Source organism: Lonchura striata, chromosome 8 (genome assembly GCF_050655825.1).
Source record: "Lonchura striata isolate lonStrDom1 chromosome 8, ASM5065582v1, whole genome shotgun sequence".
Classification (NCBI taxonomy): Eukaryota; Metazoa; Chordata; class Aves; order Passeriformes; family Estrildidae; genus Lonchura; species Lonchura striata.
Window position 1 is genome coordinate 22,839,909 of NC_140710.1, and position 25,995 is coordinate 22,865,903.

Sequence of the window (25,995 nt, forward strand, 5' to 3'; positions counted from 1 at the left end):
AATAATTTTACATATCATGTATCCATTTTTCCACCAATATTTTCCCAAAAAGGACTATTCATCTGACAGAAAAAAATCAACTGGAACAACATCAGGAGAATATTATGGGCATTACGAAAAACACTCAACTGCCTAGGAATTCATGAGCTCATAAAATCTGCTTGATTTGATGTGGCCTATTTAGCAGAAGACATTTTTCAAACATCCTTGTTATCCAGAAAGCTGTAAATGTTCATAATGTGCAAAGAATAAAAATATACCTGAGGTTCATTTTTAACAATGGAAATTTTGGTGCTTGCAGGACTATGCAAAATGAACCATGCCTTTCCTTTTCTAATTAAGGTTTGGAGTCTGTCTGATTGGTGTTAGAAAGGAAGATAACAAAAACATTTTGCTGAATCCAGGTCCTCGATATATCATGAGTTCAACTGATATATGCTTTTATATAAATATCACCAAAGAAGAGAATTCTGCTTTCAAGAAGCAAGAAAAGCATGGAAAAACCCATGAATCAAAATTATCTTATCATGGAGCTTCTAGGTTACCAGTACACAGTATAATAGCCAGCATGGGTAAGTAAAAAAAAAAGATTAAATCACAATATATTCTTATTTAATGAGTAGTACATTTTGAAGCATCTTCCTAAACTTTTAAGAAACTATAATTATGAATAGAAAGAATTAATATAACAACTTCAAACATTTTAAAAAAATGTTTAAAAAAACCTCATAGACAAACAACAAAAATCAAACCAAAGAAAAACCCAGACAAAAACAAACAAGCAGACAAACCAAGACCCCCAAACAACCAAATGGAATTTGATTCTGTTTTACTTGACAAGGTGGAATTAAACTACTTAAGACTGTAAAAAAGTAATAATGAAGTGTATGCAAAGCAAAACAAGTGGGCAAATAATGAATACTTCTTTGTCATTCATACATGATTGTTTGTAGGAAGTTTTCATGAGCTTGTTTAATTTAAAAAACACCATAAGTAAAATATACAGGTTGATGATGCATATTAATATGGACTGATTATATAAGGTATGATTTTAAAGAGGTAATTAGCAAGAAGACATAGACTAATTGTCAGGAAAAGCATTGCTTTCCTTGAGTACGGTTTAAGTATTTGTTTTATTTTAATGGAATAGACACAACCAGCAGAGTGTTGCTGTCAGTCCTTTGCCATGCAGCCAAGGAGTCCCCAGTAAATCTGGGGGTGTCATTGAGCCGTTCTGAGCAGCACTAAGGAGGTGCTTTCCCTGCCCTAGGGACCGTGGCCATCGACCTCCAGGACACCGGGTGCCGCGGGGCCAGCGGGGCCACCCTGGCCCTGCCGGCCGAGGGGGGCAAGGAGGGCAGGAGGCCCAGCATCGCCCCGGTGCTGGAGGTGGCTGACTCCTCCTCCCTCCCCAGCTGCGACCTGCTCAGTGACCAGTCAGAGGATGAAACCACCCCGTCCGACGATGAGGTCTCCGCAGGCTTTGAGTACGTACGTTACATGTCAAATGATGTGAAGGGTTAATGCTATATAAAAAACATCAATTATCCTATCAATCTGAGCACTTCTAGGAGTCAAGTCTCATGAAGTACAAGATGGGATTATTCCATCCAGGAAATGCTAGAAAACCTTAAGTTTGCTTTGAAATACAAAAACATATAACAGAAAAACTCTTCTATTTGCTGGAGATTTTCTCTTTGCAGTTCTAACAACTGTAGTCATGTATTGCAATGCATTCATAACATATTCTAAGGCCTTTTTTTTTCTTTAACCTTTGTAATTATTAAGTGAGCACTCAACAAATTTGTGAACAGATAAGTATTCCTGTCATAAGAATGTAGTGATAATCAGATCATCCAACAGGCTTTTGAATGCTGGGGCTGGGTGTGTGACTTCAAAATGCAGGAATGACAAAAAAGCAGTATGGGACAAAATTATCCCATCTAATTCAAAATGCTTGTTAGTGTGTTACTGAAAGTAATGATGCATTACTGAGATAAACCCAGAAGATTCAATCCTGCTGTGTAGATGAGCAATTATGTTTATTGGGATTGCTGACAGGGGTGTTAAAACTGAAATACACAATTTAGCCAATGCCTCAACCAGCAGAGTTTCTCATCTCCACCAGTGGCAAGCGTGAGAAGCCCCAGGGAAGATTATCAAGCTCCAGAGAAAAAATTAATAGGACAAGTCATCTTAAATGTGCAGACTGAAACACCAGGATTTGAAAGGTCTCCCGTAAAAAACCCACAAAGCCAATTAGAAATTTCACATCACTGGGAAGAGGATTTGCCATTTAGAATTTATTTCAGCCATTTTGAAAGTACATTATTAAAGCTAAAAGGTAATAATGTCACTCATTCTTGGTAAATGAAAAAAAAAATTGGAGAAGGAAGAGGAGAAGTACAGTTATTTCTGTTTTCTTTCCTTCCTTTTTTAACTGAGAAGTTTCCAGCTCAAAACACTATGGCAGCATATTATGATACAATAGAGTATTTTCAAAAACCCAAGCAAAATTCCTTCAGTCCTCAAAAACTTAGCTTTCACTAAGTTCTGTTGAACTGGATGCAAATACATTCTTTAAACCTCTGTTAAACATAGTTCATTTTGTATACTTGATCTAAAACTTGGACATATGTATGAACATCCCATAAAACATTTGTGTAGACAGTTGTGTTTTGGTTATTTGCTATACTGAAAAATGTTTTGGTTTTTTTTTTTTTTTTCCTATTTTAGGTATGCCAAAGGCTATCCTCCTTACTCTCCTTATATTGGAAGTTCTCCCACCTTTTGTCATCTTCTGCATGAAAAAGTACCTTTCTGTTGTCTAAGACTAGATAAGGTAAAGGGTGTTTCTGCTACTGGGTAACCCTGCATTCTCATTTGTCTCTTGCATCTGAGCAGAGCTATATTCTGGTTTTTCCTTAGAGATGAAGTTTGTGCAGTGTTTGCTATAATACTATATTTTCCTACTCCTTTTCATCACCTAGTGTTTATGGCTAACCAGGTCTCTATTGGGTCATCTGATACAATATTCACATCCACTGAATTTGTTTCTTACTTTGATTTTAGGGATGCCAGCATAATTACTATGAAGATGCCAAAGCCTATGGATTCAAAAATAAATTGATTATAGTTGCAGCAGAAACTGCTGGAAATGGCTTATACAACTTCATTGTCCCACTCAGAGCTTATTACCGGCCAAAGAAGGAACTAAACCCCATTGTATTACTGCTGGACAACCCGTAAGGAAATTTTTTTTCTCCCCTTCTCTTAAGTTTTAAACTCATTTTACCATTATTCAATAGATGACCCCTTTTCACATGGCCAGCTGAAAATCAAAAACATTATGGCACACTTATCTTTGAGAAAAGTTAGTGACAAAAATCATACTGCATGTTCACTGTCATATACAAAATTGACCTTTTATTGACTATTAAAGGCCATAGCAAACTTAAATATTCTTATTCTTCATGGCCAATGTTTCAGCTAAGTTTTTTTAATTTAAATTACCCCCAAAAATGTGAATGTTACTGCTAAAATTAAATAGCTTAATAAACACTGTAAAAAGCAAGCTGTATAACAGTTTCACAGCTACATGACAGCACTAACCTACTTAACACAATGCACTTACTGGCCTGGACCAGTTAGGTATATTTTTAATAACTCTGCATTCAAAGATAAACAGTTCTTTAAGCCAGGACACCCACAGAGACATTTTATCTAAAATTATTTAAAGCCATGGATGAAAATTAAAACCTGCAGTATTGTTGTTACGTTTATATCTCTTGATGACTGCTGGAATTTTTTGCATTTTTTGCTTTTGATATTTCAGACAAATTTGCCAATGTCAAGACTGGTTAATTTATAATCTGAAAATAAATTAGCCCCTTGGGGCTTTTCTTCCAACACTGTGGTGCAGCTCAGCTACTTAAAATCACAGTTTGAAAGACACAGAAATGGAGGTTACCTGTACACAGACTAGTAGAACAACCTAAGAAAGCAAATATGTCTTGTAGGTTATGATTCCAGGGCTGACACTTCCATTTGCGTAGTTCTGTTGCAGTTTAAGTGACTTTTTTCTACAAAAGCCTGCTGTGAAGTGTCCCACTTTCCCTCAGGCAGCTCCTTAGTCACCTGTGTTGGCAAAACAGAAGGTTTTTATGTAGGTACTCTGGCATACAGTGGATTACACAAACTGAGAAGGCTAAATGAGGCTAAATCACCTCCCCTGGCAGTGAGAGCAAAGCCGTGGGCACAGGGGGCCCTCTAGTGCCAGCTCCTTTTGCCAGCACAGTGCCCAACCTCACACACTTCAGCGTTGTTGTTACACTTTATAGCTAAACCCACTTTTGATTGATTAATGTAAAGTAAAAGCTCTGCTTGCTAATTAAACCAACACCCTTACTGTTGTCTCTCTCTATGCAGCGCTTGCAGTGACTCCTCTGAAAGGGAGTAGGCTTGAAAGCAGTAGGTGTTACAAAACCCAAATGATGATTTGATTTCCACTGTACATTTTAATTAAGAATTGTTGATGCTTACTTTAAGTGCTCCTAAGATATACACTGGAGTATAACTTGGTAGTGTGTCTTTGATGTTACTCATTTGTTCTTATACTTGGAATTGTTCTGTGCCATAACATTTCTGATTTTAGAGGTGCATTTATTAATATAAGCATGTTAATTCTGATCATACTTAATGATCACAGCAAACTGTTGATTCACAGCTTTCTGAAAAGCTATTTCCTGCATAAACTGACATCATAATACTAAAGTTAAGGAAAGTTATTTAAAAAAACCAAACAAACTACCAGTTGATTAAAACATTTTAGAAGAGATGCTGCTGTTGTGATACTGTGTTTCATTTTGTAATTCCATCTGCTGCTTAGGCCAGATATGCATTTTCTGGATGCAATCTGTTGGTTTCCAATGGTTTACTACATGGTGGGCTCTATCGACAAGTAGGTGAAATAACTGTTAGAAAACTTACCTTTGTAGTCTCAGTGGTTTGTTGTGTGTATTGTCATTGCATGTTCGTGTGTGTGTGTTGTAGTTGGAGATGAGCTTTTTGCATGCATAGTCTGTGTCTGTGTGCTGTAATTTGGGATTTCAAATTTCTGATTTATGAAGGAGCTCACTAGGGAAAAGCATGACAGGGAGCACAAGTTAGTATGTTCAAAAACATAAGATTAACACTTATTTAGGGGAATTCACATGTTTCTTCAAATGAACAGATTATAGCCCTGATTCTAGTGTCAGACTGTATTTAGTTATCATTTGTTGGAATTCATTGACTCAGATTTTGTAAAGATAGCTACAGAATGTAAACAGTCTTGAATGTGTCCAAAAGTCTTCATCTTCCAATACTTAAATTATCACTTACTCCTACATTTCTGTCTTCACCTCTGCTAATATACGTTTATGAATATAGGTTTGGCAACAGAACTTTAATGTGAAAATCAGGCAGAAACAAGAGAGGAGCAAGGACTCATGAATATTTTAGTAAACTCCTCTGTGTAGGTTGAATTTAAAGAAAACTGCTTCACCACATAGTGAATACTGAATTGGGGCTACAAGCCCATAATATTAATTTCCCCCTGTAGAAATTAAAAAACTTATTTCCTGCTTATAATAGTGATACAGTTACAGATTTACCTTGGTGATATTGAGTCCTTGCAAGGTTCACAAAGAGCCCACAGAAATGTTGTTTACATTTTTCCTATAAAGCAAGACAGTGTTACACGTTATTAATATCTATAACTTTCTTAACTCTTAATTACATAATAATTATAAAAAGAACTCATAATGTCAGAATAATTAAATTGTTGCCTTTTTCCCAACCTGGAAATGAAAAATGAGATAATTTTAGTAAGGAGATAATGTAAAAGGAAAGGAAAGGAAAAAGACAAAACCCAAACAGCATCAAAATATATACTCAAGAGGGAATACCCAAAGTATTCAAAGTTAACTCAGATGTTAACTTGTTTGACTAATGTAGAAAATTAAACTTTGTTTAAATTTACTGAGTTTATTTCAAAACGGAAATCGCCAAATCCCTCCCTAATGGTGTTTTGTTGTTTTTTCAGAATCAAATGCATTTTTAAAAAAATGAAGCATGTAGTCTTTGGATTAAGTGAATATTCAAAATTCAGAAGAGTACAGTAATACCAGCATGAACTGACACTAAAATCACTTTCATTCCTGGTGTAATAAGCAACTGTAGTTTGTAGAGGGTTTTTTGGACATCTGTTATCATCAATAAGAATACTTCTAAAAATATAATTCAGAAATATTCCCTGTGTTTTCCTCACCATGTTTTTAAATCATGTACAACTAATAGATCTGATCATCTGTAGATAAGAAATACTTTGTAAAATGTGCAAATTTTCCTTATTTAAGGGGTATAAAATACATTCCCAAAGTACCACTTACTATCTCTATGTATCTAAAATACTTATAATTTGTTTACCAGCAGTGAAGTATCATCATCTCAGAGAGAAAACCAAAGGAATGACTTTCATTTACCATTCTTTTTTTGTTAGAAGTAGATGGCTCACAAAAAAACAGCTCTACCAAAATTCATAGCAGAGATGCACTTCATCAAAATACGTCAAGTAGTAGGTACCTGTGCTCCAGTCCTTGGGTAGGATTTGAGATCTGTAACTGAACAGATTTCACAGTTGTGGAGAAATCTAGTCAATCTTGAGAAACCTTTAGCTAGAGGTACCTGAGAACCAGATTAGCATTTTTCAAGTTCTGCACAAGCCAGCTGAATGTAACTGCTAAAATAAGAATAGCTGTTAAGCTTATGAAACACTGAAATGCAGAAAATCTGGGTACTTCAGAATATGCTGCTATTTTCAGGGATCAGCTGAAAGTCTGAAAAAGCAGCAATACAAATTACTCAGGAAAAACTTTGGACTTCTACTTATGCACTGCAGTCATTTGTAGATCACATAATATCTATTTTTCTTTAGTTGTAGTCAACCAGTGGTGATATCGCACAGTTTCAAAAATAATGGTACATATTCTTCCAAAATAAATTGTTAAAAAAACACATGACACTTGTCAAAAAGTGCTTAGGATCTGTGGAAAATGTTGTTCAAACAGCTGAAACATGCTTCATTTTGGAGACAAAGCTACAAGGCATGATGAGAACTTGTAACTCAGCTGTCTGTGAATATTTTTTTGTGGTTGGGCTTGACACAAATGTTGCCCAGCTGTGCACAAAGTTCTGCTGCTCTGCAGCTGCTCCTAAAAGCATCCTGAAAACACTCCAGCTAATTTATTAACGTTTTAAAACCAAAATAAAACTGTGGGAAAGAGCAACCTGGAGCATTTATTTGGGTTTTTCTATTGTCAGAAGTAACTGCAATGGAGAAGATTGTTGCAGTGGATAAGGCCAAGTAACTATTAAAGGCTTATTAAAAAAAAATTGAGATAAATTTATCATTAACAAAAGAGAGGAACTGTATCAACCTACTGAAGTAGGTTCTATATTCTATTCTACCAATTAATTGAGATGTTATCCTTGATTATATTAGAAGTTGTTATGTAGCTGATCTGCAGATGTCAACCCATGGCTAATCTTTGAGGTGTTCCATATTTAAGTTGCTTGTTTCTTTCTCTCTCTTTCTCTTCACAAAAGCCTAGATGACTTATTAAGATGTGGGGTCACCTTTGCAGCTAATATGGTGGTGGTGGACAAGGAAAGCACAATGAGTGCTGAGGAAGACTACATGGCAGATGCCAAGACTATTGTGAATGTTCAAACCCTCTTCAGGTAAAGCATTTTTGCAAACTATTTACACATCCTCATTAATTGTGAAATACTTGATGCCTCTTATGCCAATAACTTACTCTTTTTTTATTCTACTTAAGTTTGCCCTTGCATGAATTTGTGTCTTAGATGGGCAAACTTTATCCACCCTGCTTAGCAATTCACTCAGAATCCTGAGGTATTCACCTGAAAGCTCAGATGAAATGCTTTGCATCCTAAAACCAGATAACCATTTTAAAAGTTAGCTGTCAGGTAGGAACATAAAGTTACTCTTGAAGACTTAGGATGAAAGATAATTGAGACAGTAAAGTCCACAGTAATGCTAAAGCCCATATGAAAAGCAGATCCTTCTAATGCTGAAAGGTAAGCATTGCATCACTGTGAAGTTAGTAGTAAGTGTTCACATTTTGAATACCTAGTTTTGCACAGAAGTTTTTAGGCACATATATACATTACATATTGCTGCAGCATGGCAAGAGTCATGAGAATATAATATGATCAGTGTAGTAAAGAGGCTGAGGAGGCTGTGATGAAAAGGAAAACATTGAGATTTGTTGTTCCTTTTGAGAACTCTCCTCATTAAAGCCTTTGTGTTCAATATCTTGGTTCAGTGAGTATGAAGAAAATGTGTCGCTTTGAGCTGAGAAAAATACTATTTTCTTAATAAAAAACCCCAAAAAATCTCACACAAAACAAAACACACTACACAGTCAGCTATGAAATGCCTCCCTGATTTGGGGCTTAAGCCTTGCACTTCCTGGTGTTCATTCTAATAAGACCTAGAAGGAAATTGAGGTTGATTCAATTTTGCTTTAATTGCAGTTACCTGTTTGCTGTGTCAAACCTTCCACAAAAGACCAGAGATGCACAGTAAAAGTGGTTTGAATCCACTGGTTTAGAAAATTGAGCTCATTAAACCACAATGTTTTTTGTAAATGCAGCTCTGTGAGAATGCAATGAAATGCTCTTTGCATTTCTACATGTGCTCAAAGGAAGTAAAATCTGCATTGCACAAGAAACATTAGTTCTGTCTTTTTCTAACATTTCAGTTTCTGAATTGGTACCTGATACTTGCACAGGTGTGTGATTCATACTCACACCTATGAAATTTGGGATGAAACTATAACTGAATTTTTTCTGTGCATCACTCAGATCTACTCCTAACCACAGTGCTAGGGCACTCACCGAGTGCATCAGTTTTTCTGAAATACATGTTAAAAGGAGTTGTATCAAAAGTAAAACTTGTAAAAGTAAAACCAGTTGGTTTTTCCCTTGTTGTGTTTTACTTTGTAAAAGAGAAATTACATACGATAGGTATGCCACTAGATGTTACTGTACACTCAGTACATTCAGTTGTCTTGCACATTGTTTGCAACTAGATGGCAGCTTTAACTCATGTACAAACTGTGTCTGGTTCAATACTGTTTTAACACTGCATATCTACAATAAAAGTAAATGAAAATAAATAACTTTGTTTAAGACTTAACAACACTTTTTCATAAAACTTTGTAAACTTTTACAAATAGCGTATAGTATAAATTTGTTTTCTTTTTTTTCCCCCCTAGAACACATATAATAATTTCACTGCATTTTTCTATTATGTAAAAGTTGTAGAAATAAGTAAGCTTTGGGAAGAGGCATAAGATAGTGGTATTTACCTGTTCTACAGAATAAACTACATTCATTGCACTAAAGTAAATGATTTTCTAAATGACCTTTAAAATATATTGAAAGCTTTTTCATTACTTACAAACACCTAATAATATCAGAAAGTAATGAAGAAAAGGCTGGATATGGTAGAGAGCAAGAGCACTTGACACCAACTCTGTTGTTAAAGAGGGATTTTAAACCCCTGGATTCAATATGCTGCTTTCAGTAATATTACATCATTGACAAGGTTTCCACTTTGGTCTCACCAGGTGAAACCCTTCAGAGGGTACAGGCTGATCTAAACAGCCCTGATGTAAATTACTCAGGCCTGAAAAAGCCCGGTGAGAGAGCTGCAGTAACCCAGGCTCTTCAGCCCAGGCTGGCAGTTCTCATACACCAGTTGTGTCATTATTCCCTGATTTACACAAATTAGCAATCCTGCTTTGCCCGGAGAGTATGTTCCCCACCCTGGAAAGCAGAGGCATTGTTTGGCAGGGTTATTAGCACCTTTAGGGCTAGAAGCTGTGCCATCCCAATTAAAGCTGTGACACAGCACTGACTTATCTGACATAGGAAGTGTGTGACAACACATACAGAAGTGTGACTCAAGTGGGCACACTCACTAAGAAAGAACAGGTTATCACAGCTTAAAAATAAAAGCAGAAACCAATAGTCTTGGAGTATACCTTAAGATGCTTTTCACTTTTTAAAAGTAAATAGGAATCCAACCACTGAGTTCCTGTAGACAGGTGTGAGCCCACCTCAGAAAAACAGCACATTTCCTCAGGCAGTAGGTCTGACCCACTATAAAGTTTTACTAGTTAACCTCTTAAAGAGTATGTTTTAAATCCTGCAGGAAGCCTACTGCCAGCACCACACGTAACAGGTCAGTGTTTTGGCTGGTATCTAGCTGTCATCACCAATTTACAGGTAAACCAAATGAGGTGCTATGATGGCATTGCATTATTTTCTGGGTATATTATTGTTGTTTGGGAAAGAACTACACATCTCTCTTGCTTGTATGATTTCCTAATACGAGTTCAACAGCAAGCTATGCCTTCCATCAGGCTGGTGGGGGCTTTCTCTTCCCCATTCAGTCCTTTCTTACTAGAATGGGCTAGGAGAGGGATCTCTGCCCAGAAGGAGCCTGCTCCAGTGCTAAAAGCTGGCAGGCAGAATGCCTTACACCCAGGGCAAGATGCAATCTGTCCCTGCCTTCCTGGAGAGCAATTTCCCCTAATTCAGCTAAAAGGCACTCGTAAGTAAAATACTTTACCAATACCAATTTTGAAACTGATTTCCTAATATAGATCAGTTTTCATATCTTGGTGATAAACAAAACCATCTTTAAGAGACACACAGCACCCTGCATTTTTTCCTCCTATGTATATTTTATTATGAGATCAGCTTTTAATTTCCTAGTACTCCTAATTCTGAATTTTGTAGTGTTAGTTTTCAAAGACAATGTGAGATTAACACATATTGGCAGATAGTCTGGATAAAGGTCTCCCCACATTTAGGCTCTGCTTGAACTGCCATTTCAGTGGGGTTTTCCCCTGCAAAGGTGAGGGGAAAAGGGCAAGACTTGCAAAAGGGTGCATTGAATTCCATTTCCATCCACTAACTTACCAAATGCTGCTTCCATGAAAAGCGAGACAGAAGCCACATCAGTGATGTAATTAGTACTACAATTACCTAATGCTAAGTGTAGATAAGTAGCCCCAGGATCAGCGAAAGAGGCTACAAATGTACATCTCATTTTCTGACACAAATCTGTAGAGGAAAGATTTAATAATAATATGTGTTCTATTCCAACTTGTTTATTATTTAAATAGTGTAAACTATGATTTTCTTTCTGTTTCTTTGAGCCCTAAGTGCTGAAGAGGGGCTCTTGAATCTGCTGCTTGAAAATCTGTGTAATTCAGCCAGTTCACAGTTGAGCTTTCTTCACTGCTTTAGTTACTGGAAGCCTGAATTGGTGTTAAGCTATAAATATTTTGTATATGTAAATATTTCAGAGTGAGAACATAAGTATACATAAACATACATTTTCTCAGCAACTCCCACAAGTGTCACTTCTCATCTATATTGCTCAGACTGTAGTCACAGCATACAAACAGACCTCAAGAAAGAAAAACCAACTGGAAGGGTACATAAATCAGTCATACTTTACATGCAACCTGGTAGTAAGCACAAGCTTTAAACTTCCCCATTTTTTGTTGTTTCCTACAGATTTGTGATATTGTACCAATCATTAAATAAAACCTCTGGTAATTAAATTAAGTTGGTTTTTTTCCTAGCATTTAAGTATTTTGTGAGTTCAATGTGTGCTTCTTGGTGAATTTTACAGACAATGTGTTGTAGTTTCCTCTGCTGTTGGACCAGCATGTCACTGGGCCCAGACCCACCACAGTTCCAGGGACTTCATTAAAAACATGGAGACAAGCACAAGCTGTAGCTTCATGCAGAGCCTTCCATTTGTGAACTGTTATATCTGGATGTATAACCATGATGTTCTTTTGAAATGCAGGTTGTTCTCCAGCCTAAGCATTATCACAGAACTAACACACCCAGCCAACATGAGATTCATGCAGTTCAGAGCCAAAGACTGCTATTCTCTTGCTCTGTCCAAACTGGAAAAGGTAAGGAGATTTACCTCCCCCCACCCTCACTTTAAATGCTATATTTTTATTACTTTTTCTGATTTTGTAACAAAGATTTCAAAACAAGTGGAAACAGTGAAATGATTTATGGTTGTAGTTACTGTAAAAGATAATTTTTTTCTCAAAATTCTGCCCTCATTTAAGAATAAAGTTAATTTTAATTTGATCATTTTACAATATAATATAAATCAACCAACTCTCTCGTGGAATTTGCTCAAGGAAAATGAAATATTTTTGGATAATTAAATATTTAGAGCTAATGTATTTGTCCAAGAGGCTGACACAGGCAATTAACATGGAACATCTTTTAACTGACTAAATGCTTAAAACATACAGCTTTTATTATAATGTATTTTTTAATTCCTCTTCATTTTAAAGGCATTATAACTGTGTCTTCTGTACACATTTCTGTGTATCCATGGGAGATAATGGGACAGTTAATAATTGTTCTCTGTCAGAATGATGAGAGGGACACCAACACTACTTAAATGTTAGTTAAAACCTTAATATACTATATGTATATTTGGCATTTTCAAATTGTGGAACTGTGGCTGTGTGGAGATGAAATTAATCTGCTTGTTCAAAATACTGTTACTTAAAACAAGTGGGAACATAGGAAGTAATACTGTGCATTTGTTTAAGTCTCTAAACTCAAGGACAATCCTCTTTCTCAGTCTTCCCTGGTGATCTGACCTATTCTGAGTTTGTGAGACACAAATAATGTCATTGTGACAGTCTTCAAGGACAGAAATCCTTCACTCCATTCTTTCTCCCCATCAGTCTATCAATCAGTATGATTGCTGGGTTTTCTCATGTACCCCCCAACCTTATGTACCTTGGTGAATGTGAATTCATGCCAAAATCATTACCATTATACAGATTTAACATATCATTTCCATTTCCTACTTGTACCGTAAATTTCCTAAATTTTGGGGATTTCAGAGTTCACTATTTACTGTACAATATTCACATAAGTAATTTTAATATATAAAATTTCATGGAAAAGAGCCTTTCTGTAGAAATTTACCTTCCCAGTCTGGTTTCTTACAGAGGAATTGCATGCTGCAAAAATTCAGCCTGTGTGGATGAGAGGATAAGGATGAGAAGTAAATATTTTACCCAGCTGAATATCACACTTAACACATCAACCACAAGATGTAAATATCTGGGTGGCCTTTAGTGACTTGTTATCTTTGCATGAAGGCTTGATCTTGTTTTTAGCTGGTGTTCTGACAGAGACATAGCCTGGAGAGCTGTGAGGAAACCAGAAAAAAGTTAGAGGAGCTGTTTGCAGCAGGAGCTCAGCTTTGCTGGGATAATGCCACCCTCACTGCCCTTTAAGGTTTGCACCTGTGGCTCCTCCACTCCTCCCTCCGTGGTAAATCCATAAAGGATAAGCTACAACTGGCTGGAATCTTTCAGGGCAACAAGGGCCAACAGCTGGCTGGGGCCTTCAACACTGTGTTTCAACCAAACTTAATGTCTTGGTGTACTATGACTGACAGGGTTTTGAAATGATTTGTTAACATATTCCCTTAATTTGATTCCAGTTGGATTCTGGAATTCTCTCTGGGCTCTCTACTTCAACACAGTGAAATCGGGATTTTTATCTCCGTTCTTTCTTTCTTTACATAGGCTCCTTAATTTTTCAAGCAAATATTCTGGAAATACTTAAAAATATTTTAACTTATTGACTATCTTATTAATTTATTGTGCAAAAGTTCTGAAGACAGGTTGGAAGCTGAGCATTTAATGAACTTCCTATCTACACTATGCTCTGCTGAAACAGAGGTAAATAAATTACCTTAAAGAAAGAACATTTTCTTCATTGCTCTTGCAGTTGCCTGCTGTTAATATTTCCCAGTCACTTCACCTTAACATTTGCAGGGAGAACTTCACAGGTGGTGTTGTAGTTCATTTGATGTTTCAGAACTCCCTCATGCAAAATGGAAGGCAATTAAAAACTTCAGTAAAAATTACCTAAAGCAGTCAAACATACAGTTGCTTGTTATTTCTGCATTAAGTGCCTCATTTTCAGAAAGACTGAAAGAATGTCAGGCAAGTTGCCTTGAGGTAGCAGTGAAACACACTTGCAAAATTGGCTTTTCAACCTAATGGGCTGCAGGAGACAGATACACAAATCAGATGTCCATCTGCTGTTGCAGCTGCAACTTTTCTCATTTTAGATATAAATAAATCTGATAGTAAACTCAGCACTGACATAGGAGAAAGCAGTGGCCTTTATACAAGAGAGAAAAGGAAAAATGCCCACACTCCAAACTTGACATCTGTGTTCTCCATTTGTCTTGCATAAGAAAAAGTTAACCACTCCCTCTTTTTTGAAAGAAAGGGTTTGTAGTGTTTTGGATAGGATTCAGACTTCAGTTTGCTATGGGATTTTTTTTCCAATTTAATATTGCAGGTGTTATTGATAAAAATTATAAAGCTGTGAGTGATAATTTTGAAATAAATACAAATCCCTATATATTTTAATCAAACCAAATCCTGTGATTTTGTATCTTCCACAGGGACAATCACACAGATGTTAGGTGAGCAGAAATCTATCTGGAATGATCCAGTATATTTGCAGTGATTTACACACAGCCAGGCTGCTTTTTTAGCTTTCAGGATGGGGCCTCCTATTTCCTATCTCCATTTTTTTTTGTTTAGTATAATTCATGTATTAAGCAGATTTGAATTAACATTAAGTAATAAAAACCAATAATGACATAGGAGTTATAAAAAGAGCTTAGTACCTCTTATTATTGGTGTCTTATTTTACTAGATCTCTAGCAATTTACATAAATTCTAAAGCTGTACAAGCAATTAGCATACAAATTTGACTGTTGAACTGACAGGTTTTTAGGAAGTTGTTCCATATCAACACCAGAAAATTAATTTGTTCTTTCCTAGAAGGTAGGACTAGATTTCTCACAAATCTCTTTGAAGCAAGAATAAAGGAAAAGCAAGGCTGTAGAAGAGAGGGAAGGAAACTAAACCAGCCTGGTCCAGTCATATGAGAGTCAGCAAAGCCAAGGGCTGGGTCCTGCCCTTGGGTCACAATCACCTCCTGCAGCACTGCAGGATGGGAGAGAGTGGCTGGAAAGCTATTCAAGGATGGGGTGCTGGGTGACAGCCTGAGCCAGCATGTGTCCAGGTGGCCACAAGGCAAGTGCCATCCTGGTCAGTACCAGAAAGAGTGTGGCAGACAGCACCAGGGCACTGATTGACCCCTGTGCCATTTCTTCCCTTTTGTACCAGATTCTCCTCATGTTTCCTGTTCCTGGGATGACAACCCACTGTCAGCACCAAGGAATTGGCGCAGGTTAACAGGAGTTAAGCACAGTTGTTATCCCTCCATCTTTTTAAAAGTGATCTGATGGAATAAGCCCATGCAGTTTGAGATGTGATGACTGAAATAACATATACATTGATCTTTCAACCTGAAAACCTGTACCTATGGAACAAAGATGCTGCATACTTGTAGGAAGAAACTATGTTGAGAGTAAAGAGATTTTACACTTCTGACTTCTTTCAAGATAATATCTATTTCATGCTTTTGTTACAGTCCTTCCAAAACCAGCATTAAAAATGTTTTCTGTGTTTTAATTCCTTAACAGAAAGAGCGGGAGAAGGGATCTAATCTGGCATTTATGTTTCGACTGCCCTTTGCTGCTGGCAGGGTTTTCAGCATCAGCATGTTGGACACACTGCTTTATCAGGTACTATGAACAGTAATGTGACTTAACACAAATATTGCCATCCATTTTATTGTGCTTAATTGCTAGATGACCCTATTTTCTGCCACAGGATCCATTAAAGTGTGTCTATACTGGGAGCAATCAATGGCAAAAGACAATGGAGCATGCTTGACATCTTAATTCAGTTATCAATCCCAAAATCACCCTGTGACTGCACAAAATCCAATGTTAGATAATGTGATACTGTTAATGTACCTCTCCAGAGTCAAATAGCTTCTATAAGACCTACATAAATTACAGATTATATAGAATAATAATGCTTGTACTCTGCAATAAAAAATGCAGTGCCCATTCCCACACATCATGTCCCTAACAGAAAGAAACAGAATTACTTTAATATGTAATTTATTAGTCTCCTGCATTTGCTGATAAAGGCCTCAATTACTTCATAGTGTCCTCTCCTCTTACTCACGTTGACTAGATCTGCAGAGGTCCTGTCATTACACTGTAAAGTAAGGCATGCTTGCCCTTGCAAGAAATGCATTCAGTGATTGCAAAGACACAGTGGGGGAAGAACAGGCAGCAGTTCAACCTTGTGGCTCAGAATCCAGGAAGTAGTGATGACAGTGAGAATCAGGAAGAGCACAACTTCAGAGAGTTGAAGAAAAAAATATCAGAAAATACAGTCAGGGCAAATGGAGGCAGTAGTTGCTAGTTTCAGGGTGGAAAATAGGTCAATATTGCTCAGTCTTCAGCAGTGGCTACGTTTTTGCACACTCTGACACACCAGGATGCCCAAGGAGCAGCCCCCAGCACCACCCTACAAGGATCTAGGCACACAACATAAGCAGGAACAGCACCGTGGCCCACATCACCTGCTCACCTGAGCAGCCTCCTGCCTTGTCCCTGCCTGGGGATAGCCTGTGGATGCTTTAGTACTCAGGTAGAAAACATCCTTGCAGGGAAATGAATTTACTTGGTAATTTGGTGCATGAAAGGTGTTCTTTCATCACAATTCCACTTTCAAATAAATTTCCTGAAGGCAAATCCAACATAAATAGAAAAATTCCTGGAGCTAAACTTTTCTCAAGAAGCCATTAACATATAAACCAGTCATGTATGACATACATATTTTAAGGTTCTAGAAGGAAATGTATTTGCATATAAAACATCTTAATCATGCCCCAGAATATCAGCATCACATACCAAAATAAAAAGCAGTAAAAATACCAAAGACACAGGTATAGAAACAGATCTGTCAATCATCAACAGCTCCTGCCATCACATAGGTAACTTCAGTATTTTATATTTGCTCTTAGACATGAATAATCATGCAATGACTTGACAGAGTAACACCATTCACCACAAAGTGTTTAAAGCAAAAAGCCTCACAGGCTCCTTCTCACTTTATTTCCACCTGTTCTTCCTTTGAACTGCTACTGTTCATAGGTGAATTGTCATTTTTCTAGAATTACATTTCTTACTGTAAGTTAGAAATTCTATAACAGCAGCTCTTTGTTCTTTTTCATGGTCCCATTTTCTGTCTTTTCTTCTGTAAGAAACATAGCAAATGACATGGGGAAACATCAGGGGTCAGCTGGTGCTTCCCATTATAGATTGAAAGAAAAACCTTGGAATTATCTTTAGGACAGTAACTGAAAAATGAAAACTTGGTTTTGCAAATCCCGGTGAATAAACTTGTTAATCTAATGAAAATTTCATGGCAGAAATGATGCTACCAAGATAACAAATGTGTTTAATTTGCAAACAAATTTTATTTGAGATGCTCCTTGGCATTTAGCCCATCACAACTGGGAGACTACCAGTACAAAAATTAAAATAGTTGAATCACTATGTATCAAATGAAGTCCAGCTAGCTTCTGAGTTAGAACAAATCCAGATTCTATAGCTCTAAAGGGTTATTTCTCTTTGTGGGTTATTTCTTTGTGAAAACCTCTTGGTTTCAGGCATTTGCATGAAGCCAGCAGAGCTACGGTGTGTGCTGTGTTCCAAGGACTGCAATGCTGCCCTGCTACACCTGAGTACAGGTGGCAAAGAACAGCTCAGCCACAGCTAGAAGAGCACCCCCATGGGCTTCTCATTCCAGCAGCCCAACCCAGGAGGAGAAATACTTGTGATTTTAGCTGATCTAATGGCTATTCCTGGCCTTCATCTACACTAAACTTAATTTCTGCCTTTTAACCAATAGCAACACACTGTTTAGCAGAACAACATATGCATATCAACCCTTAAAAACCCTTCAGATTACTCATTTGAATAAAATAATAGCAGTGCCACCTCAGAGGGACACAGTGAGGACTGCAGAGCCTTCCAACATCTGCCAGTGTTTCTTTTGCACAGAAGAGTTCATTATAATTTCACACCTCGTAGGGCTAACACCTCACTCCACTGACACATCCATCTTTGGTTTCCTGTGCCTTGTTATGCCTTAGTCTGCTGAATCTTGTACTTTTATTGCATGCACGTGCAGAGCCAATTTAGGAAAATTTACTTTATATAAGTAATTTCAGCCAAAAGAAAGGGATAGGTATTCCTACAGTGATTAGGATACTTAAAGAGATGGACTGTAAACACAGATGTATAATTCCTTTGAAAGTCATACATAGTGCTAATGGTTGCCTACTGCTCTGTTCATTAAAGGTTTTTTCTTTCTTTTCTGTCTCTCCTGTTAAAAAATCTTGCAGTCATTTGTGAAAGATTATATGATTTCTATCACAAGACTTCTGCTGGGACTTGACACCACACCAGGATCTGGGTTTCTTTGTTCTGTAAGTTATTAAAAAAAAAAAAAAAAATCAGTACAGAGTACTAGAGAAGATTCTGTACTGTCTGCAAAATACTTCAACTTTCTTTGTATGGCATTTCCTTTTGTGAAAGTTCAAGGAAGGCCATCTGTTTCCCTTTTCATCAGGGAGAAGATGAGGAAATTAAACAGAAAACATAGCCATTTTTACTTCCATAGCAAAAAACATATCCCCAAGAAAACACAATGCATTCTATTCAGCAGAACATTAGGAAGTCAGGAAAAAACAGGAATAGTGCATTTTATATGAAATAGTAATGGCAGTTCAGCAACCAGTTTAAAAATTAAATAGTTTTTACATGAAGATCAGATGTATTAAATGACTAGGAGTTGGAGTTCAAAAGTCATCTTGTTATTATATATGTCAGTATTCCCCAATGCAGTTTAACTGTGTATGTACACACATACAAACTTACACAGCTGAAGTAAGTTTTACTAAAATAAACCCCCCCTTTCTGTTTTCTCCCACACCTATTATACTCTGGGGAGCAAACAGATCACTAAAAATTGAGTTTTTACAAGTTGCTTTTGGGGATCTATAAAGAATGGCAGGAAGGTATTAATGATGGTTTAAAAAAGTTATTTAAATAAAATTTACATATTTCTTGGTCAATCATTAAGCTTCATTACAGTGAATGTAAGAACACTTGAAAGTACAATTGAATCTCTAAAAAGGAACTTGTACATCTTGAAATAAAGCTAGTAATGAAGTAAGTGAGCTTCATGTAAGACTTCTTATGCCACTTATGCTTAGTGTATTACTTCCTCCTCACATATTCAGCCTGCAGTCTGGTGGACAAAATTCAAATTCAAAATACTCATGCACTCAGGTCTGTCCACACCAGTTTCTTACTGCTGAACAATATTTAGTTTATTCATTTATATTCTAGTCAAAAATAGACACTGGGTGAAGGCTGTCGTGTAAATTTTAAGTAATTTTCAACAAAGAGTAGAAGTTCATAATGCTAAACTGCTTCCACTACAATATCTTCTAAACAGGGAGAAAGCAAAAGAAACAGCCTGACAAACTCAATGGAAGTTGCAGATTTGTTGTAGGGCAAAGGTTCAACACTACAATGGGATAATTACCAGCTAGTGTTTAGTTTTTTTTTTTTCATGAGTTGCATAGTGAACAAATGATAAACCCTCAAGAATTAAAAGTCCTCTGTCCTATTTTATTTGTTCAGATGAAAATCACAGAAGAGGATCTGTGGATTAGGACATATGCCAGACTGTATCAGAAGCTTTGTTCCTCTACAGGAGACATTCCAATTGGAGTCTACAGGACAGAATCCCAGAAGCTCACAACATCTGAGGTGGGTCAGTCGCTGTGCTTTCCTGCAGGGTGCACGAAGGCTCTGCTGACAGCTGGCTGCTCACCCTAACCCAGGCTGAGCCCAGGCTCCAGCAGTGCCCAGTGGACACCTGGGAACCGATGATGGGAGCCAAGGGGCAGCTGGGCACGGCCAGGAGTGAGCTCTGACCTGACCTGGTACAAACAGCACTGTTTGTACCAAACCCTTAACCAGGCCCCCTGGCCTTTGCCAACAGTGCCAGCACTGTGTCTGAAAGCAGGTGGCATTTCCCTGCTCACATCACCTCCTGATTCATTCTCTCGTTGCTCATTTCTAGTTAGTGTTATTCAAAGTATTGTGGGATCTCTCTAAATTTAGCTGCCAAACAGTGGCAGTATTTTATATATGTATTTCTATGTTTGCCACATAAATGTGTACATTTCTCCATCTCTGTGTTTATAAAAAAACGGCAAAATTACTTTTTCCTGACTATTTAATGTACTTTTTTTGTTTGGGCAGCTTTGATTTATGTAATCTATTATCCATTTGTTTACATGACCATTAGTACTGCCATCTCATTAGACCACAGCTTTAAAATACAACAGTGAGCAACAGCTCTCTTCTGAAATACTCAGACATAGTTTAAACTAATTTCCAAGATAGGTAGTTTATATCTTCTTTTCTATATTTCAGAAAAATATTAGAAAACATTCGGCCATATAATGCTTAATGGCAAGACTTGCTCTTGAAGAAGTACATTCAGCTGAAGTTAATTTTATAAAAAAGTGATAAAAAGCTGCACAAGATTCCACCCAGTTCGGGGGTGTATCTCTTTGTGGACCATCACTTTTTCTGCAGGTGGCTTTTACAGCTTAGCCAGTGGACTCAGTGACTGCAATAATGTCTTTTGAACTCTAGCAGCCTTAACATAATCCATCAAAATCATTTCCTGGAGAAGAATGTAGTCAGCCTCACTGCTAATATTAAATAAAGGTCTCTCACAGCTTTCCACAAAACAGATTTTAAGAATTCATTAAATAAGGATAAGATAAAATTCGTGGCAATGCTTTGTTCTCACATTCAGGGCTGGGTCTTTAACTTCAGGTCCAAAAAAAACCAGAATGAGGAGTTCTGCTATTACTTCCCACCAACTTTGACAGGTAATCTCACAAAGAATTTGAGTTAAATTGGTAGAGGCTTAAGGAAGGGAGGTTGGAGAAACCTCCTAGTTAAATTTTCAAATTGTCAGGTGTTGGACAAATGTGGAAGTATGGCACTCCTCCTTTATTAAGTGAAGAAAAAGCAGTTTTTGGTCTTTTTAAGCTGAAGATTCTGAATGCAGACCTCCAGTGGTATTTCCACACAAATACTTGTGCAATTTCTTGTTTAGTGAGTCTAAACAAGAGAGGGACTGGGAAATCTCCCCTCACCTACCTCTTCCCCAAAATACAAAACATCTTGCTCTGTGTCTGTGATCTTTGTGGATAGAGACCTACAAACAGAGAGGTGCTGAAGTTCTAATCTTTCTGCAAAGTGCTTATTTTGAAATTAAAGGAATTTTTTACTTATTTCACTAATGAAATACTAGCATGGGTTATCATTTTAGCTTTTCAATACATTAAGCCAGAAGAATGTTGTTGGGCAAGATCTTTAAAATGGAAATAAGAGAAAAGTAGTTCACTCTTTTTATGCAGGAACTATGAACTACTAACCACGAATTTGAAGGTATGTAACTCAGAGAACCTTCAACATGATTATCAATTTGAGTTTAAACAGACAAAAAAGCTAAATTTGAACTGCACATACCTGGATGCTGTGAGGTAATAAATAACAGGGGTAACTTGAGTCATGAGGACAAAATATGCTAATATTAATATTTAATATGTACAATTTATCCTTTAGCACTCCCTTTTTCACTATGCAAATGAGAAGCTCTCACTTCACTGACAGATACTTGTAACTTAAAAATAAAGCAAGTTTTCAGTGACCCAGTAACTAAATAAATCTAGCCTGTAAGTAAGTAAAGTAGTTAGTAAGTAGCAAGTAATCTAGCCTGCCTCTCCATGACTATCACACCTATGACCCAAACCATTTCCACTACACTCAAAAAATATAAAAAGAGATACAAAAATCTTTTTTCATTACCTGTATGGCTGCTTTTCTGTGGCTCCTGTTTAATAGTCCGTATTTGTTTCTTTAGATTCACTTCTGTTTAAATTGTCTTTTGTTTTCTTTTTCCTCTTCCTTTGTCAGTCACGAGAAATGGCTTCACAAGTAAGTATTTGCTTATTGCTTGCCTGTTTCTGTGTGTCCTGCTTGAAGCAAGCCCCACACAGCTGCTGGCTTGCTTGCTCCCCCCAAGGTGGGATGGGGAGAAAACTGAGAGGCTGAAAGGGAGAACTCTCTTGGGCTCAGGTAAAGGCATTTCAAAAACTTAAGTAAAAGCTGTGTGGGAAAGCAAAGCAAAGCCAAGAGTTTGCTCAGTTCTGATGGGCAGGGGGTGTTTGGCCATCCTCAGTAAAGCAGGGCTCCATCAAGCATCTCATTCCTTCATCTCCTGCAGCTGTTCCTGCAGAGCAAAGCACCCTGGATATGGGATGTCACTTTGGTCATTGGGGATCAGGTGTCCTGGCTGAGTGCCCTCCCAACTTCTTTTGCTCTCCCCAGCCCACTTGCTGCTGGAGTGGGTGAGGGGCAGAAAATGTCTTGGCTTGATGTAAGCACAGCTCAGCAGTAATGAAAACATCCCCAAAATTAACACATTATCATCACAAATCCAAAACACAGTCCCATACAGGCTGCTATGAAGAAATAGCAGAACTACAGCCAGAAACTGTACATTAGGTTCAATTGTGGGAGTGAAATCCTCAGAGAAAATGGAACTGTGCAATGGATCATCCTTGAGTAAATGGATCTTAAAGCAACATTGTTCTGGACACAAACAGCTTGCTAAAATCTGAAAGCTGACAGATGGAATTTCAAAGAAGCCCAGTGGAATTCTGGTTCCTTTTGGGCCTTCTCCTGTTGAATTCTGAAGGTAACAAATCATCTTTACAGTGAAAAGATCATCTGGTAAAAGCCTTAAGCTTACACACATTAAATGCTAGTGGAGCAAACTCCCCACATTTATCAGAAAAGAAAAATATGGCTGTATTAGCAATGGTTTTGACAGCTTTTGGAGCAGAAAAGCATTTCGAGAGCCCTGGATGCCAACAGCATTCTTGGTAGGCAGAGCAGTAAAATTTAGTTAGTATAGAACTTGCAGTAAGGTAAAAATAAGGCACTGCTTCAGAATGGAACAGATGAAACTACACCTTCAAACTATTTCACATTTTACACGCAGCTCCCAGGGAGCAGCAAGGCATGGGAGCAAAAATCTAAAGTTAATTGGTGTTTGGTGTTATCACCACAGATATCTCAATCACCATAATCTCAAATATGTACACTGATGTGTCTGTGACTACATTCCCATTCCTGCCATGTGTTGACCAGCCTAATGTTTAGATTTTAGGGCATGAAACGTTCTATTAGAACACCATGCCTGAGTAGGTCACAGCTGTCTGGCAGCACAAGTGAGCAATCACACCCTTCAGGGCACACAGTGACCTGCCTTTGAAAAACAAAAAGCAAACAAAACCAAGGGTTTAAAGGCAAGTGTTTCTTCACTGTGTGGCACAGGAGTGACACCATGTCATCAGTTATGCTTCTCATGCAACAGATTTACCTGCCGTGGAACAAGAAAAAGAAATTCAATGAAAACAATCAAGCCTCAAAGCAATGAGAGTTACGAAAGTACTTTTAAATGAAGTTTAAGGCTGGTTAAAACAGGGGGACACACTTTGCACTGTAGTTTTATCTTTGTGTTTAACAGCTGCCACTGGCAGCACACTTCTATGCTGCTTTTGAAAGCCGCTTTGGGTTTTGATTTTGCTTTGTCTTTAAAGTTGAATTTTTTCATGTTGTGTACAGCAAAGGGCCATTCTGCACAGCTTTCTCAACAGGCACGATAAAAACTTCATCTTTGCTGAAGTAAATATTTAGATTTGGCACCCTCCTTTATGCTTTCAGCTCTCACCTATGCTAGTGTTTCAAAACTTCAAGCTAAGGATTTACAGATTCACAGAAACAAAAAGCTTGTTCTTTCACTTGGCATCTCCCATTTAATTCTGGCTCAAAAAGTGACTTACCTCCTGTAGTGATGATGATTGGTCTCTCCTTTACACCACTGCTCTCAGCAAGTCTGGTTATTTGTTTTGTCAAGAGCTTGACAAGGAAAGCTGCCAGTGCAGGCAGGAAGAAAGGCAAAACAAGACCATCTTCTACACTCAGTTTGTATCAGATTTGTTCATACCAAATAGCGCCTTCCTACCCATAAGTAGCACCTTTTCATATGGAATGTACTCTACCTGCCTTAGTCCTTGCTGTAAAATGCTCACAAACCAAAAATGACAATCTAACAAACAACAAAATCAAATTGCATTCCTGTTCAAAAAGATCCAGGTTCTCTCTTTTTCCCTAACATCAGCAGAGTCAGTAACAAAACTTCAAAAAATCAGCTTGTTAAAAAAAAAAAAAAAAAAAAAAAAAAAGGGAAATCCCTTTTCTATTGCAGACTAAGCTGAAGAGCCTCAATAAATTAGCTGGTCTTTACCTGAGGCTTATTGCAAGATCCTAGTCTAGAATATTAAAAATGTGATTTTACTTGAAGTGCTACAAGATCAACATCTATAGTGTTCATTTTAATTATGGAGTTTGATTGTTTTGCTGTTTGATTGGGTTGGATTGTTGCTTTTTTCTTTTACACAGATAAAAACTAGTTTGTATAAAAGTGAAAAATACAAGTATCTTTCACACTGCATCCAGCTTACTCATATAAAATACTGTTTTATAGACCCCAGAAACCTCACAGATTGTGGTGAGCCTCTTACAGAAAGGTTGTATTCAGCACTGATGAGGTCAACAGAATCTTGCTTTCAGATTTCACAACATGAAATGGGAAAGAGGGCCTGAAGTAGGAAAAGGACATTCAGTAGTTCCTCTGTTAAATTTGGTTTAGTCACTGATCACTGATCACTACCAGCACATTCTGAGGGGATTCACAAAAACTTAGCCTTTTCATTTACATAATCTTTGTTTTATACATCATAAATTTATTTAAACACTCAACCACGTTGAAATCTGTGACCAGTAACTTGATAATATGCTTGTACTGACACCATCAAGGACTTCGACTTATGTCAATAAAAGACATTCAAATAGCACAAGAGGAACTCAGCATTCTTAAGGAAGTGGTTTTGAAACTAGAAATTAAACTACTCATTAAATCTAAAATACACATTGAAAACATTTATCTTAACCAACATTATCTTTTGAAGTCTTTCCTTTTATGTTCTCTAGTATCTTCTGTATGTTAGAAATGCACCTGTAGTCCATCCACCTGTGTTATGTCAGTACTTGTGCATGCACATACCATTGGTCTTACTTGGGTGGCATAAGGAAAACAGAGCAACAGATTTTGGCTATTAATTATGGGGGAGGGGGGGGATCTGTCTCTACATGAGTAATATCACTGTTCTTTATGGTAGGAATCAATCACTGCTTTCACAAGAGGTGTCCTGAATCACGCTGAAGGTTACGCGTCCTAATTTCATGTGTGCTGGAAGGTCAGGAAGAGCTGGGAATTTGAGACAGTTAATAGGCATGTTGTACCTGTGGTCATAAGAGAGTACTGAAAACAGTGCAGCCAAAGTTAAACCATTACTTAATGAACCCACAACACGCGTGTAAAAAACAGTTACACAACTTAGATTCCTGAAAATATGTGGAATGGAAAGAAAGTAATTCAGAACTGATTCCTGGATTCAAGAAGGGCAATATCAGAAGGCTGAATTTGCTCTTCTCAGAATCACAGTGCAGTTGGGCAGAAAATAACACTTACCTGCTTTTGCAGTTGATAAAAGTATTTCTATTATAAATGAGCTTTTTACATCAAAAGTCAAAGTCTAGTAAAGGGTGCCCAGTTCAGGAACACTTGCTAAGTACAAAGAGCTGAATCCCCTCAGCTCCATTGCAGCCAAACCCCA

The 25,995-nt window shown here is 37.4% G+C and overlaps 1 protein-coding gene across 13 annotated transcripts in view; it reads left to right on the top strand.

The window, feature by feature from the left end:
* Positions 1 to 25,995, top strand: part of KCNT2 (potassium sodium-activated channel subfamily T member 2) — a 114,208-nt gene that overhangs the window by 82,442 nt on the left and 5,771 nt on the right. For 5 of the 13 annotated variants that reach the window (XM_021525065.4, XM_085585964.1, XM_085585963.1 and 2 more), the window contains 11 exons: positions 343 to 572; positions 1,271 to 1,487; positions 2,737 to 2,842; positions 3,073 to 3,245; positions 4,889 to 4,960; positions 7,648 to 7,782; positions 11,960 to 12,071; positions 15,713 to 15,814; positions 18,499 to 18,582; positions 19,805 to 19,933; positions 22,166 to 22,186. In XM_021525065.4, the coding sequence (XP_021380740.3) occupies positions 343 to 572; positions 1,271 to 1,487; positions 2,737 to 2,842; positions 3,073 to 3,245; positions 4,889 to 4,960; positions 7,648 to 7,782; positions 11,960 to 12,071; positions 15,713 to 15,814; positions 18,499 to 18,582; positions 19,805 to 19,933; positions 22,166 to 22,186 (1,381 nt within the window). The remainder of the gene's footprint in view (positions 1 to 342; positions 573 to 1,270; positions 1,488 to 2,736; positions 2,843 to 3,072; positions 3,246 to 4,888; positions 4,961 to 7,647; positions 7,783 to 11,959; positions 12,072 to 15,712; positions 15,815 to 18,498; positions 18,583 to 19,804; positions 19,934 to 22,165; positions 22,187 to 25,995) is intronic. The other 8 variants (XM_085585969.1, XM_021525069.4, XM_085585972.1 and 5 more) reach the window with 5 other exon arrangements.